General features: G+C 33.2%; 1 protein-coding gene across 6 annotated transcripts in view; it reads right to left on the reverse strand.

The window, feature by feature from the left end:
• PPP1R12A (protein phosphatase 1 regulatory subunit 12A) overlaps positions 1–13665 on the reverse strand; it is a 139851-nt gene that overhangs the window by 19178 nt on the left and 107008 nt on the right. For all 6 annotated transcript variants that reach the window (XM_081310752.1, XM_081310751.1, XM_081310750.1 and 3 more), the window contains 5 exons: positions 8923–9013; positions 7574–7774; positions 7172–7340; positions 4319–4440; positions 967–1032 (listed from right to left, as the gene is read on the reverse strand). In XM_081310752.1, the coding sequence (XP_081166878.1) occupies positions 967–1032; positions 4319–4440; positions 7172–7340; positions 7574–7774; positions 8923–9013 (649 nt within the window). The remainder of the gene's footprint in view (positions 1–966; positions 1033–4318; positions 4441–7171; positions 7341–7573; positions 7775–8922; positions 9014–13665) is intronic.

Here is a 13665-nt window from a genome sequence, read left to right on the forward strand (position 1 = left end):
TGCTGAGGATCGAACCCAGTGCTTCACACATGCTAGGCAAGCGCACTGCCACTGAGCTATAGCCCCCACCCTATAAAAGTATCTTTTGAGTTAAATAGGAACACTTGGCTCTAATGGGAATGATACAGTCACATACCATAGGCAACTAGCTTTTGGTTGCTTCACATTACTCTACATACTTCCATGCAGACTGAAAGGATTGTGCTATCTCTATTAAGGAACCCCAAGACAAAATGAAGAAGATAACATCAACATGACTGAGATGCTATTTCAGGCCAGATAGTGGCAACTCATGTTGGCAGTCCCTATGTGAATAGAACTAAAGTATTTGATCTTTCTGCATACCCAAACAATAGCAAATGGGGAGGGTAAAAAAGGCAAGGGGAAGAAACTCCCACTGCTTGTTATCTGTGCAACCTTAAGTCATTCAAAATTGCCTTAAACCCTTCATCACTACTGAGAGGGTAAAAAAGCCTTTTTTTAAAAAAAGATGATTAGGAGTATCATTTCTAATAATCAATATAAAAGTTCTTTGGAGAAAGAAAGTTAGAGGTCTATTTCCTCTAGAACTTAACTTTACCATCTATAGAAATAAAAATCTGAGCCTGCTAGTTCTAGATTTCCACTACTTCTGAGAAGTATCCTTTAGGTATTTTCTTCTCAGCTCTGAAGGTTAAATTACATACAATAAACTATGTCCACTTGATGTGTTTTGGTAGGTGTTGTACATCCATGAAACTAGTACTACAATAGAGATCCAGAACACTTCTATTACCTCTTAAGATATCCTGTTTGTCCCTATTTAGTCCTTCTACCTTTAACCCTTAAGCAATTATTGATACTGTATCTCTGTAGATAGGTACAATATGCAATAACTGTTTTGTATGAATTACTATAAATTAAACACAATTCAAAAGTAATCCTGTAAATATGAATATTATTCAATACAAAAATAATGCTATTTACCTGAGTTTCTTTTTTATTGGATCCTTCTTCTGTATCTGATTGTTGTTCTTGTTCATTTTCATCACTCTAAAATAGATTTATGAAATTAAAAAAATGATTTTTAAATGGGAGTTTTTCAATCCTATTTAGAGAAAGCCTATTTTGTTGGCATGGCACAAACTACGTAGGCTAGCATATATGATGACAAAAACCTACCTAACATGTGGTTTAGGAAACACATTTCTATTTAAGGTAAGGAAATGGAAATTTAAGGTAAGAAAGAAAGAAGATATTCTACTTTATATTATGATACTGTGTATGCTCCAATTAACTACTATTAAGCTACTCAAATATCATGAAGCAGCACAAAAAATTATTTTATGTAAATAAAAGCTAGATTTGTTAAGTTTAGTAAGAGTTTCCCAACAGTCCTACTATGTTTAGGTGGGGTTCCTTCTAGAAATTTCTTGGGAGTACATGGAATAGAAAATGTAGGTCAGAATATGATAAATGTCTAGAATTCCAGATTATGCCTTCAAATATTCAAACATATCTGGCTCAGGCTCAATATACAAATATTACAGGCTTTAAACTGGATAAACCTAGTTTCATATTAATACAGTTATTTTCAGCTGTGTGACTTAAGGCAAATTAAAAATTTTTGAGCCACAGTTACCTCATACATAAAGTGAGGATATAAATTTTACAGAAATATTCCAAAGATTACACAGAATCTTTGTAAAAGTTATTACTTTGATATGTGAGCTGGGTGCAGTGGCATACACCTGTAATCCTAACTGCTTGGGAGGCTAAGGCAGAAGGATCACAAATTCAAAGCCAGCCTTGGGGGCTGGAGTTGTGGCTCAGTTGTAGAGTGCTCGCCTAGCACGTGCGAGGCCCTGGGTTCAATATACAGTACCACATAAAAATAAATAAAGGTATTGTGTCCAACTACAATTAAAAATTAAAAAACACCAGCCTCAGCAACTTAGCAAGGCCCTAAGTAACTCAACAGAATCTGTCTCTAAATAAAATATAAAAAAGGGCTGAGGATGTGACTCAGTGGTTAGTGCCTCTGGGCTCAATCCCTAGCAGCAAAAAAAGTATGTGAAGTTAGTTAATAAGTGAAGAAGAGAAAATGATGATGTGTTGCCACTAGTATGTCATGAACTGATTGCCTTTATGCATTGTTGTTTCATGGGAGAGCATAGGAACTGGGAAGAAAAAAGTGGGAAGGCTCAGAGTTCCTAAAATGTTGTAACTAAGAAAAGGAAACAAATATTACGATAGAGAAATGAGTTGTCTGACTACACACCACCCTTTCTTTAAGCTTTGGATTTTTGTACATTGTCTGCTAAGGTGAAAACATGGGGCAATAAAAATAACAGGAGTCCTGGGCTTTGATGGATGATTAGAACTCAATCAATGCTGGCTCAAATTAAAAAACAGTGGGACTGCCAATATGGGTCTGAGGAAGGATTCTTATAATGAGGGTCAAGTGCACGATTCCAGAAAGTGTACTTTTAAAGAAAGAATTGGTTTCAATAAAATTGGGGGGAAAAAATACTAAGCAGCTTTGCCTATGTAGTAATTTCCAATACATATGAATTATTGAGAAAATAATTTTAAGTAATAAAACTTACCAAATGATAGGATGCTAAGAGTACAAGGTTTTATTTTATTGTTTATGAAAAGTGTTAGTGGGCAATCCATTAAAATCAACCAGACATTATATATTTCCTGATGGAGGAATAAAATACATTGTTTAAGGACTACTAAACCAGAATCTGATCAATTCATTAACTCCAAGTACCAATTTACAGAAATATTTAAAAAAGAACAAAAAACAAACCCGGAAGACTATGGTAAATTACCCTTCAGAGATGTGATAACTCAGCTCCTTCAAAAATAATTGTTTTAGGTGCTGGGATTGTGGCTCAGTGGTAGAGTGCTCACCTAGCATGCATGAGGCACTGGATTTGATTCTTAGCACCACATAAAAACAAAATAAAGATACTGTGTCCAACTAAAACTAACAAAAAAAAAAAAAAAGTTTTAAAAAAAGGGAGGGAGAATATTACTGATCAAAAGAAACTTTAAAAAAACAACCAATCATATGTGAATACTTTATTCACATCATGGCCAATACAAAAATATTAAATCTCTTTAACTCCATTTAATACTTTCCCATATTTTGTGCAACTACATATACTACAAATAACATGCAGTTTTAAAATGTATCTTAACTCTTCATATATTTTAAACTATGTTATTTGTAGCACATGCAATATATTAATAAATGAATATGAACTGAAATTAAAAGATAAACCTGTTCAAAGAAATGTTGCCCTTAATACATTGTTATAAGTAGAACATAAAAGTATAGAAAAGATATATATGCACAGGCTAATCAAAAGAAAGCTTTCCAAAGAAGCAAACTTTAAGATAAAACATTATAGATAAAGAGGAACATGTAATGATTTAAGGGTCAATTCAATGGGAAAGCAGATAAGTTTATTTCTTTTTAGAAAAATGGGTAAAAGAGATTAAAACATCACAAAATTTACAGTTCTATTCAATGTTCTTCAAGAGCAAACAGCTAATTATGCTGTTACAAATCAGGATACTGGTTGACAATGAAAATGAGGATTGATAAAGCTCAAGAGAAAAAATACGGGGATATATGTATTGTTATTTTTAACATGAATTCCTTAAGCTATACTTTAATGAACTGTTTTTGCATATATATACTGGACTTCAATGAAAGGTTTCTTCTTTAAACAAATGGGAAAAAAAGAGGATAAAACTCATATTGTTTTGTTCTTCCATAGGTATATGTTGTAATAAAACACTATAAATTTCACTGTGCTTCCTCATAATTCATTTTGTATGTGAATAGTATTGGCAGGCATGCAACTGGGGATCTGGATAAAAATTTTTACTTGACTGTAGAAATTTGATAAAGAAAGCAGAGCCTCTACCTGGCATTTCCTGAGATGGAAATCACTGTTATATAAATCTTAAAATATTTGTGAAAACAAAATTATATGTACAACCTCTCTTCCTTTCAAGAATCTCTAAAATAAAGAAGCAGTTTAGTAATTACATAATAATCAATATATGTACTCTGAGCAGCAGCTATTATAATTTTTATTCCAAAGTTGGGACAGAACTGCTTGTACGGGATACCAAAAGTCTAACTATTTTTATCAAGAATTTTTCTTAGTTAACAGACTCAACTGAGAAAGTACAGTGATGAATTTAATAATATATAATAATGAGGCATATAGGTGATTGTTATTATGTACTTTGGGAAACATTAAGTATACTATCAAGTTTTAAAAATACTATACTACTTTTAAAAGGTTCTTACATCTTGTGTCCAAAAAGACACTCCCGTAGATCTTCTTTTCTCTCTTGGTCTCCGTCGTTCTCTGATGGATTTAGGCTGTGATTTATCTTCACCTTCCTTCTCCTCTTCTTTTTTTTCTCCCTCTGTTAAGGATTGAAATAAAACATATGATGAAAATGTAACTTGACCGTATTTTAAAAGGTGTATATCAAAACAATTCTAGGTCAGCCTCTTTTGTGAAGCCTCCTTTTTTCACAAATCATAATTAATTTTTCCTCTCTCATTGTTCCTTATACACTTTCATATAAACATACATTTCTATCTCCTGTTAAGATACATTCTTTTTTTTTTAATCCTTTAGTTGTAGACGGACACAAAACCTTTATTTTTTTATTTTTATGTGGTGCTGAGGATCAAACCCAATGCCTCACATGTTCCAGGCAAGTGCTCTACCACTGAACTACAATCTCAGCACCTAGATACATTCGTAAATACCAGGATAAGAATGAATCATCTTCATTTTCCTAGTGCTTAAAATAAAAAATTTGCTCAAAACAAAATAATATTTGCCAGAGAGATGGAATCCTGAAGTTCTTATTTTGTGATAGGAAGATAGTTGTTATGCCTAAATAATACTTCAAGAGAAAACCAAAGAAAAGCAAAACAAAACAAAACCCCCAAACCTATCTTAATGATGGGACAGGTAACAGGAATCATATAAATTTATCAGTTTCTGCTTCTACTACTGCAAGTCCTCATTTAGCAGTAATACGGTATTCTTTTCATTTCCGTTAGATACTATCTGAGAGCATACCATTTTGTTCTGTAAAATGTATTTACTTTAATTAAAAACAAATCAATATAAAATATTAGTCCTAAGATTCCTATTTCTTCTCTGCAACAGTTAAAATTACCTTAGGCTTATACATTACAAGAATATTAGAGTCTTTAAATATGCTTAAAAAGTAGACATAGAGAAAACAAAATGATTTATAAAAGACTGTGTGGTTAGTAGAGAGTCATAGCAAAAGACAACTCAAAATCAGTATCAGAGGAGTTCTTAAAACTGTTTTAGTATAATTTTATAACAAAAACCTGAAACTCCAATGCCTACAGTGCCCATCCAGATATTTGGAATAACTAAGTTAAAATGGGCTGGGAGAATGGGTAAATGTTACTACTTAGCTCCAGTCGACTGCTGATGTGTTGCCAAATTTTTCAACTTTTTAATAAAAGCCAAAAAAATCTGAAATTTTATGTGGAATGTCCCTAAATCGTGGCTTAAAATGTCTACAAGTACTATATAGGTCTCAAACATAGTAGTTTTTTCCTTTTGTAGTTGTAGATGGACAGAATGCCTTTATTTTATTTTTTATTTTTATTTTTATGTGGTGCTAAGGATCAAACCCAAAGAACAGAACCATTTCAATAATTAACAAAAGAAAATCTATCTGGAAATTAAGAAAAATTATTTTTCTGATGTTTATAGTACATAATTACTGATATTATCATAAGTAACACTATAAGATTTAGTTTTTAAAATGTAAAATGCCTATATTTAGGAATCATTTTATTTAACATTCACCTCTAATATAAAGTAGTAATAATTAGAATTTTAATAGAAAGTTTATATCAAATAGGAAATGATAATAATAAAAATTAATGAGCCAATATATACAGCTGAGAAAGAAATCCATTTTTAAAGAATTCATGAAACTTTTGTTTCAGAGTTGTGGCCCACATGGCCTGGAGTGTGGTCCATCGACTCTGAGCCTGCCATACCAGTAAGGGACTAAGGTGTGCTGGCCCAGGTCAGATATCTGCTCTGTACAGCACTACTGCCCTGAGCATCCACAATCCAACAACCTCAACATTCCACTTTCCTCTGAGCGGCAAACAAACAAACAAACAAACATACAAAACCAGAAATGAGGCAGACCTGAATGGAAAGTTAACCAACAGAGTTACTGCTTTTCCAAACCTTGATTAGCATAAATCTGAATCAACAGCATCAACTAAGTGCTAAATAAACTCCTAGCCTAGCACACTCAGAGGGCAACCTCCATGGGTTATCCTCTTGCCCCTGCAAGAGTTCTGCTTCTGTTCTTCATGCCTGGAAAAAAGCCTACTCCTTTCTCTCTGGTCTTCCATTACCCCATGAATTTCATCCTTTGAATTTGCAAGACAAGAACTTAGAAGAAGTTGGTAGCAAGCTGCTATAGTCTACTGCAATACTGGAGAGCACAACTGCCATTCAGAGCTGCAATACTGAAGGCTATAACATACCATTCAATGGTAGTGGAAAAGAATCAGGTTTGGCTGGCTGTTACTCCTGGAGCTGGGGATGGAAGGCATCCCTTGCTGTAATTAGCTGTCTAACACTAAACTGGGTTTTCTTGGCTGCAGAGGCCTCCAACTTAAAACATTCTATCCACCAACAGAATAAGTGAATGAAGTTTCATTTCAAACTCTCCAGTTTCACAAGGACATTAAGTGTGTGAAGTGATTTTAGTTTAAAACAATTTCACAAGAAAATATTCTAAAAAGTAGGCAAGAAATAGCTTAAAGCATGTGAAAAGTGCTACACTAATAAACTAAGAAATAGGCACCCATCAGGTTTTCTGTATTGACTTTTCTTGTAGGCAGACACGAAGATTTTTGTAAAGTATTAGATTATAAAGATTCATATTAACTACAGATCACATCATTTTCTATATTTATTTTCTACTTTTTTCTCAACCTCACATTCTTTCTGTTTAGGCAGATAACTAACCGTTTAGGTTGTATCAATTAGTTCCTAATTATCAATTAGGAAAAATCAATTCAAAGGATTATTTAAATGAAACTAATTATTTTCAAAATTAGTCTTCTTACCTCTTTCATTTTCTTTAGTTAATCCTCTGGAGTAAGCAGAAGTTATACCTACAAGACTATTTGGCCTGTTTAGTTGACTTGAAGCATAGAGTGAACTGGTCATTGTAGGAAGGGCAGAGGATGCAGTGGTTGAACTTGAAGTTGATACTGGTCTATAACGTGGAAAAGTCTGTGAAACATTAAAATTAAAATCCACTTGAAATATTAAATACAATAAACATATAGAACATTTAAAGATTCATTTTCAAAAGAAAAGTAATTTTTCTAATCATGCCAAAGTAATTCAGAATGCCAGCTAAAATCCTTTCACATTTTCTATGTAAGGTTTCTTGGTATATAAATCTCTGGTATACTTAGAATGATAAGAACTATTCACCCTATTCAACCCAGCTGTACTATTACCTCATCATATGTTCTAGAGTATTTTTGCTTATATTCATCTTCTCTAGATGTTTCTGACTCCTTCTTTTCTTCTTGTTTCTCCTTATCCTGTTTTTCTTTTTCCTCCTTTTCTTTTTCTTCATTTTCTTGCTCTCTGGTTCTTGTAGAACGACTTCTTCCTATTGTTTTTTCAGCTTCCTGAAGATCAGTCAATGTCACCCCCTACACACAAAAAGGGATAAATTAATTGTGGGATGCATTAAAAGTCCTTTTGAAAGAATATTTTATAAAGATATATTAAATGTCAAATAATCATGTTTGAAATTGGTTTTTACACTGAAACAGTTTTTAAGCAGCGAAGTGATTTATTTTAAGAAGTATCACCATGAGTAAGCACAAGGATAAATTCTGGGAAAGTTATAAATGTAAGAAAATGTCTCAGTATTCAGAAATTTTATTAACAAAAAAGAGATATATGATAGGAATATAATTGTTCCCAAGATCAGAGGAAGAAAAGACAAAATATACATTGTTTACATAATACATTACATACATTTATATCTCTGAGTGTGTGAAGTATATGTAAATATACATGCACACACACACAATAAGCTAAGGTTAAGATTTCAATATGAATAGTTCAGCTTGAAGGGTGAGTAATGGTAAAAAATCAAACAACTGCTGTGGAGCTCCCCAACTATAAGAAAGAAAAGACACAAAGGGATATATAATAATCAGCAAGATAAAGAGGAAGTAAGAAGATAATGACTAACCTGGGAGATATTTTTCTCGTAATTGCATATTAGCTGTTAGATATACTTAATATTAAGAAGCCTTTTCTCTACCCCCTCCTACATCCAAATAGCCACAGAACTCTTTAATAAATAAAGATCATATATGATTAATTCTTAAAATTTTTTCTTTTAGTTGTAGATGGACACAGTATCTTCATTTTATTTATTTAAATAATTTTTTATGTGGTGCTGAGGATCAAACCCAGTGCCTCACGAACCTGAGGCAAGCGCTCAACCACTGACCACTGAGCTTACAACCTCAGCCTTAATTGATTAATTCTAACACTTATCAATACTTACTCTGTCCTGGACCTCAAATTAGAAATGGGGAATTAAAAAAAAAAATACTAAAAAAGATACAAAGGCATACAGCTAATCCAAGAATATAATATTAATAGTATAATTATATACAAAACCATGGGAGTATTTCTATAGTGACCTCTACCTTCAAAATTTATTCATATTAGTATATAGACATTAATATTTTCACAGCAAAGTAAAAGAAAATTTATTACATATTAAGTATGTGTGTTTATATATATTTCATGTTTTATAAATTATACATATTAAATATACCTGTGTTGATCTTCTAGACTGTCTTGCTTGTCTAGATCTTGCTTTTCTTTGGGATTCAGATTCTTCATCTCTAACAGGAGTGAGGTATGATCTATAGCAGTAAAGAAAAATTATTAGGTGGAGATATATTTGTGAATATAAATTTATATCAATGTATGTGAATTAAACATGTAAGTTTAGCTTTTCATGTTTTAAGAAAAAGAATCTTCAGAAAACATTTGAATATACTCTATTTCTTTTTAGCTTAAAATTAATTGACATATTACAATTTAATTTTTTCCTAATTACATTTTAACCATATTATTTAATTTTAAGGAAGAACCACATTTATAAGAAGGATTTCAGGAACTGAAGATTAAAAATGTTACCTCTACTGAAGAGGTAAAAACATTTCATTTAGCAAAAGACCAACTTATCAGAATGAACAGGGAGTGATTTTTTTTTTTTTTTTTGGGTTTGTTTTTAACTGAGGAAACTCTTCCTCTTAGCCAAACAACATCCAAAAAAAGTCATAATCTAACTTTTATTGAGAAATAATTTATTCAATGTTAGTTTCCAGTTCCCCCTAAAAATTTCCCTGTGTCCTAATACATTAGTGGGCTAAGTTCTAAGCATTTATGTATGTATGTATTTAACAAAAGTGGGGCCTTAAATTTTTCTGTACTCATACTGTTTTCAAATACTAGAAGACAGGTTATCAAATTCATTTTTATTTTTATTTATTTTATTAGTTGTTCAAAACACTATAAAGCTCTTGACATATCATATTTCATTCATTTGATTCAAGTGGGTTATGAACTCCCATTTTTATCCCATATACAGATTGCAGAATCACATCGGTTACACATCCGTTTTTACATACTGCCGTTTTTACATACTGCCGTTTTTACATACTGTTGTATTCTGCTGCCTTTCCTATCCTCTACTATACCCCCTCCCCTCCCCTCCCATTTTCTCTCTCTACCCCATCTACTGTAATTCATTTCTCTGTTTTTTTTCCCTTTCCCCTCACATCCTCTTATACGTAATTTCTTATACGTAATTTTGTGTAACAGTGAATGTCTCCTTCCATTTCCATGCAATTTCCCATCTATCTCCCTTTCCCTCCCACCTCTCGTCCCTGTTTAATGGTAATCATCTTCTCATGCTCTTCCTCCCTGCTCTGTTCTGAGTTGCCCTCCTTATATCAAAGAAGACATTTGGCATTAGGGATTGGCTAGCTTCACTAAGCATAATCTGCTCTAATGCCATCCGTTTCCCTGCAAATGCCATGATTTTGTCATTTTTTAGTGCTGAGTAATACTCCATTGTGTATAAATGCCACATTTTTTAATCCATTCATCTATTGAAGGGCATCTAGGTTGGTTCCACAGTCTAGCTATTGTGAAATGTGCTGCTATGAACATCAATGTAGCTGTATCCCTACAGTACGCTCTTTTAAGGTCTTTGGGGAATAGTCTGAGAAGAGGAATAGCTGGGTCAAATGGTGGTTCCATTCCCAGCTTTCCAAGGAATCTCCATACTGCTTTCCAAATTGGCCACACCAATTTGCAGTCCCACCAGCAATATACAAGTGTACCCTTTTCCCCACATCCTCACCAGCACTTGTTGTTTGACTTCCTAATGGCTGCCATTCTTACTGGAGTGAGATGGTATCTTAGGGTGGTTTTAATTTGCATTTCTCTGACTGCTAGAGATGGTGAGCATTTTTTTGTGTACTTGTTGACTGATTGTATGTCCTCCTCTGAGAAGTGTCTGTTCAGGTCCTTGGCCCATTTGTTGATTGGGTTATTTGTTATCTTATTGTTTAATTTTTTGAGTTCTTTGTATACTCTGGATATTAGGGCTCTATCCAGGATGTAGGCTCTCTATTTACCTCTCTTATTGTTTCTCTTGCTGAGAAAAAACTTTTTAGTTTGAGTAAGTCCCATTTGTTGATTCTTGTTTTAAACTCGAATTTGGAGCCCGACCCCATAATATGTAGATTAGAGTCAACTTTTTCTTCTATCAGACACAGAGTCTCTGGTTTGATATCAAGCTCCTTGATCCATTTTGAGTTAACTTTTGTGCATGGCGAGAGAAAGGGATTCAGATTCATTTTGTTGCATATGGATTTCCAGTTTTCCCAGCACCATTTGTTGAAGATGCTATCCTTTCTCCATTGCATGCTTTTAGCACCTTTGTCAAATATAAGATAGTTGTAATTTTGTGGATTGGTCTCTGTGTCCTCTATACTGTACCATTGGTCCACCCGCCTGTTTTGGTATCAGTACCATGCTGTTTTTGTTACTATTGCTCTGTAGTATAGTTTGAAGTCTAGTATCACTATACTGCCTATTTCAGTCTTCCTGCTTAGAATTGCTTTTGCTATTCTGGGTCTTTTATTTTCCAGATAAATTTCATGATTGCTTTATCTATTTCTACAAAAAATGCTGTTGGGATTTTGACTGGCATTGCATTAAACCTATAGAGAACTTTTGGTAATATCGCCATTTTGATGTTAGTTCTGCCTATCCATGAACAGGGTATATTTTTCCATCTTCTAAGATCTTCTTCTATTTCTCTCTTTAGGGTACTATAGTTTTCATTGTATAAATCTTTCACCTCTTTTGTTAGGTTGATTCCCAAGTATTTTATTTTTTTTTTTTTTTGAGGATATTGTGAATGGGGTGGTTGTCCTCATTTCCATTTCAGAAGATTTGTCGCTGATATACAGGAATGCCTTTGATTTATGCGTGTTGATTTTATATCCTGCCATTTTGCTGAATTCATTTATTAGCTCTAGTAGTTTCTTTGTAGAACCTTTTGGGTCTGCTAGGTATAGAATCATGTCATCCGCAAATAGTGATAGTCAAATTCATTTTTAAATTGTTTATTCTCTAGTGTTTCTTTTCTTTTTCTTAAAATTTTTTTTTTTTAGTTGCAGATGGACAAAATATCTTTATTTATTTATTTTTATGTGGTGCTGAGGATCAAACCCAGTGCCTCACATGTGCAAGGCAGGCACTCTAGCACTGTGCTATAGCCCTAGCACTAGAGTCCTAATTTCTTAAGCCATTCCTCTTAGTCCCCCTTTTTCAGTTTCTTGTAAGGTAATTTTAGATGACATGTGAAATTATCTGACTGATTTCTAGACTGCCAATGCCTTCTTTCAGCACAGTAGCTAGGACTGATGGCAAAATTTAGACTATGAAATGGTGAGTAAGCAGCACCACTACACTCTTGGCAATGTGCTTTTTTATTAATGATGTTGTTGGCACACATCATACTCTTGAACAAGAGAATGAACAAGAATTGAGAAACTTTAAATGGTAAAGTATATGTCCTAAGTTAACAATTAAATAAAGTGTTGAACAAACAAAGATAAGGTAGATCCCTGAAATACATCATGAATACATTGCTCTAATAATCAGTATTATATGGGAAATTCAACCTAATTATATTAATATCAAATTACATTTTGCTGAGAACACTTATGGAAACAGAATACTTTTTCTGTTAAGTTAATTAGGTTTAATTTATGCCACCGGCTTCCTCTTCAAACCCCAATGGTCTGGTGAGTTTTTTTTTTAATGCTACTTTATAAGAGTATATATATATTTTATATATTTTGTTAGCTTCAGTATTCATCTCAATTTATAATTCATTTTGCTCTTTAAGCTATTTATATGAGCACAATAAACTTCTGGATTTACTGCCTGTTTTATGCCTTCTATTTTATCTATATACCCTCTAAAACCTAGTATATGAGGCACAGGAGTTTGAAGATATACAACTGGATTCTCTGAATCAAGAGTTTCAAAGATAAAACTAGAGGGCACGATTCACTATCTGGTATTAAATCCTTAGATAATTAACCCTAAGATGAAGAAGTTCTCACTTAAGATCTTTAAGTCAAGAAGTTCTCAAGAGGGTGTTTTACTTCACTGAGATGTTAGCAAACTTAGATAAAAATTTCATCATAACTGCACTTTAAGTTATTTTTATGATATGGTCTGAGAATCTATTTGAGTAACTTGTGCTATCTTGTAACAAAATAACTACAGTTTTTCTCTTTATCATGTTTTCATCTTGATGTTGTTAAATACCGAAAGATCCTGTTTTTTTTTCTATTGTAAGATTACACTGACCTAATCAAGAAGGCATACTTCTAATTGAAGCACTTTGTAAAATTTTCTCTTTTAACTACTTTCCACTAAAATATTAGTTCTTATGTAAATAACCTAAAATTTCATACTATTTTTAAAAATTAAATACCTAATTGTTTTCTGTGATTTTAAATAAACTTGTTATACTAAAAGTAGAATTAAAAGCAGGAATTAAAATTAAATAATAAAATAAAATTTGGTTGTCCATCTTTCATTGATTTGGCTTCCTCTCAGAATCTTATACTGCGTCACACAACTAATCAGTCAGGGTCACTACAGGTGAATTTGGGCTGACTAAATAAAGACACTGACACAGAAAGTACCTTTTTCTTTGGGTTCATTGAAGGCTCCTCAGCCACTACTCCCATAAGGGGGGCAAGGCAGAGGAGAAAGAGGGGGAGAACTTTCTGAAGCCCTTTTTATTGAGGGGAAGACAAATGAGGCAAGGGGTCAGGTTTCAGGGGGTTGAGTCTAGCTTCCTGATGTCTTGCCATCAGCAGATTGACATCTTGGGAGGCCATGCCCATCTCATGTGCTACATGGGGATCATAGGCAGAGTGCGCAAAAAGGACACACATACATCACTAGTCCAAAC

This window comes from Spermophilus citellus (assembly GCF_964194105.1).
Source record: "Spermophilus citellus genome assembly, chromosome: 10".
Taxonomy (NCBI): Eukaryota; Metazoa; Chordata; class Mammalia; order Rodentia; family Sciuridae; genus Spermophilus; species Spermophilus citellus.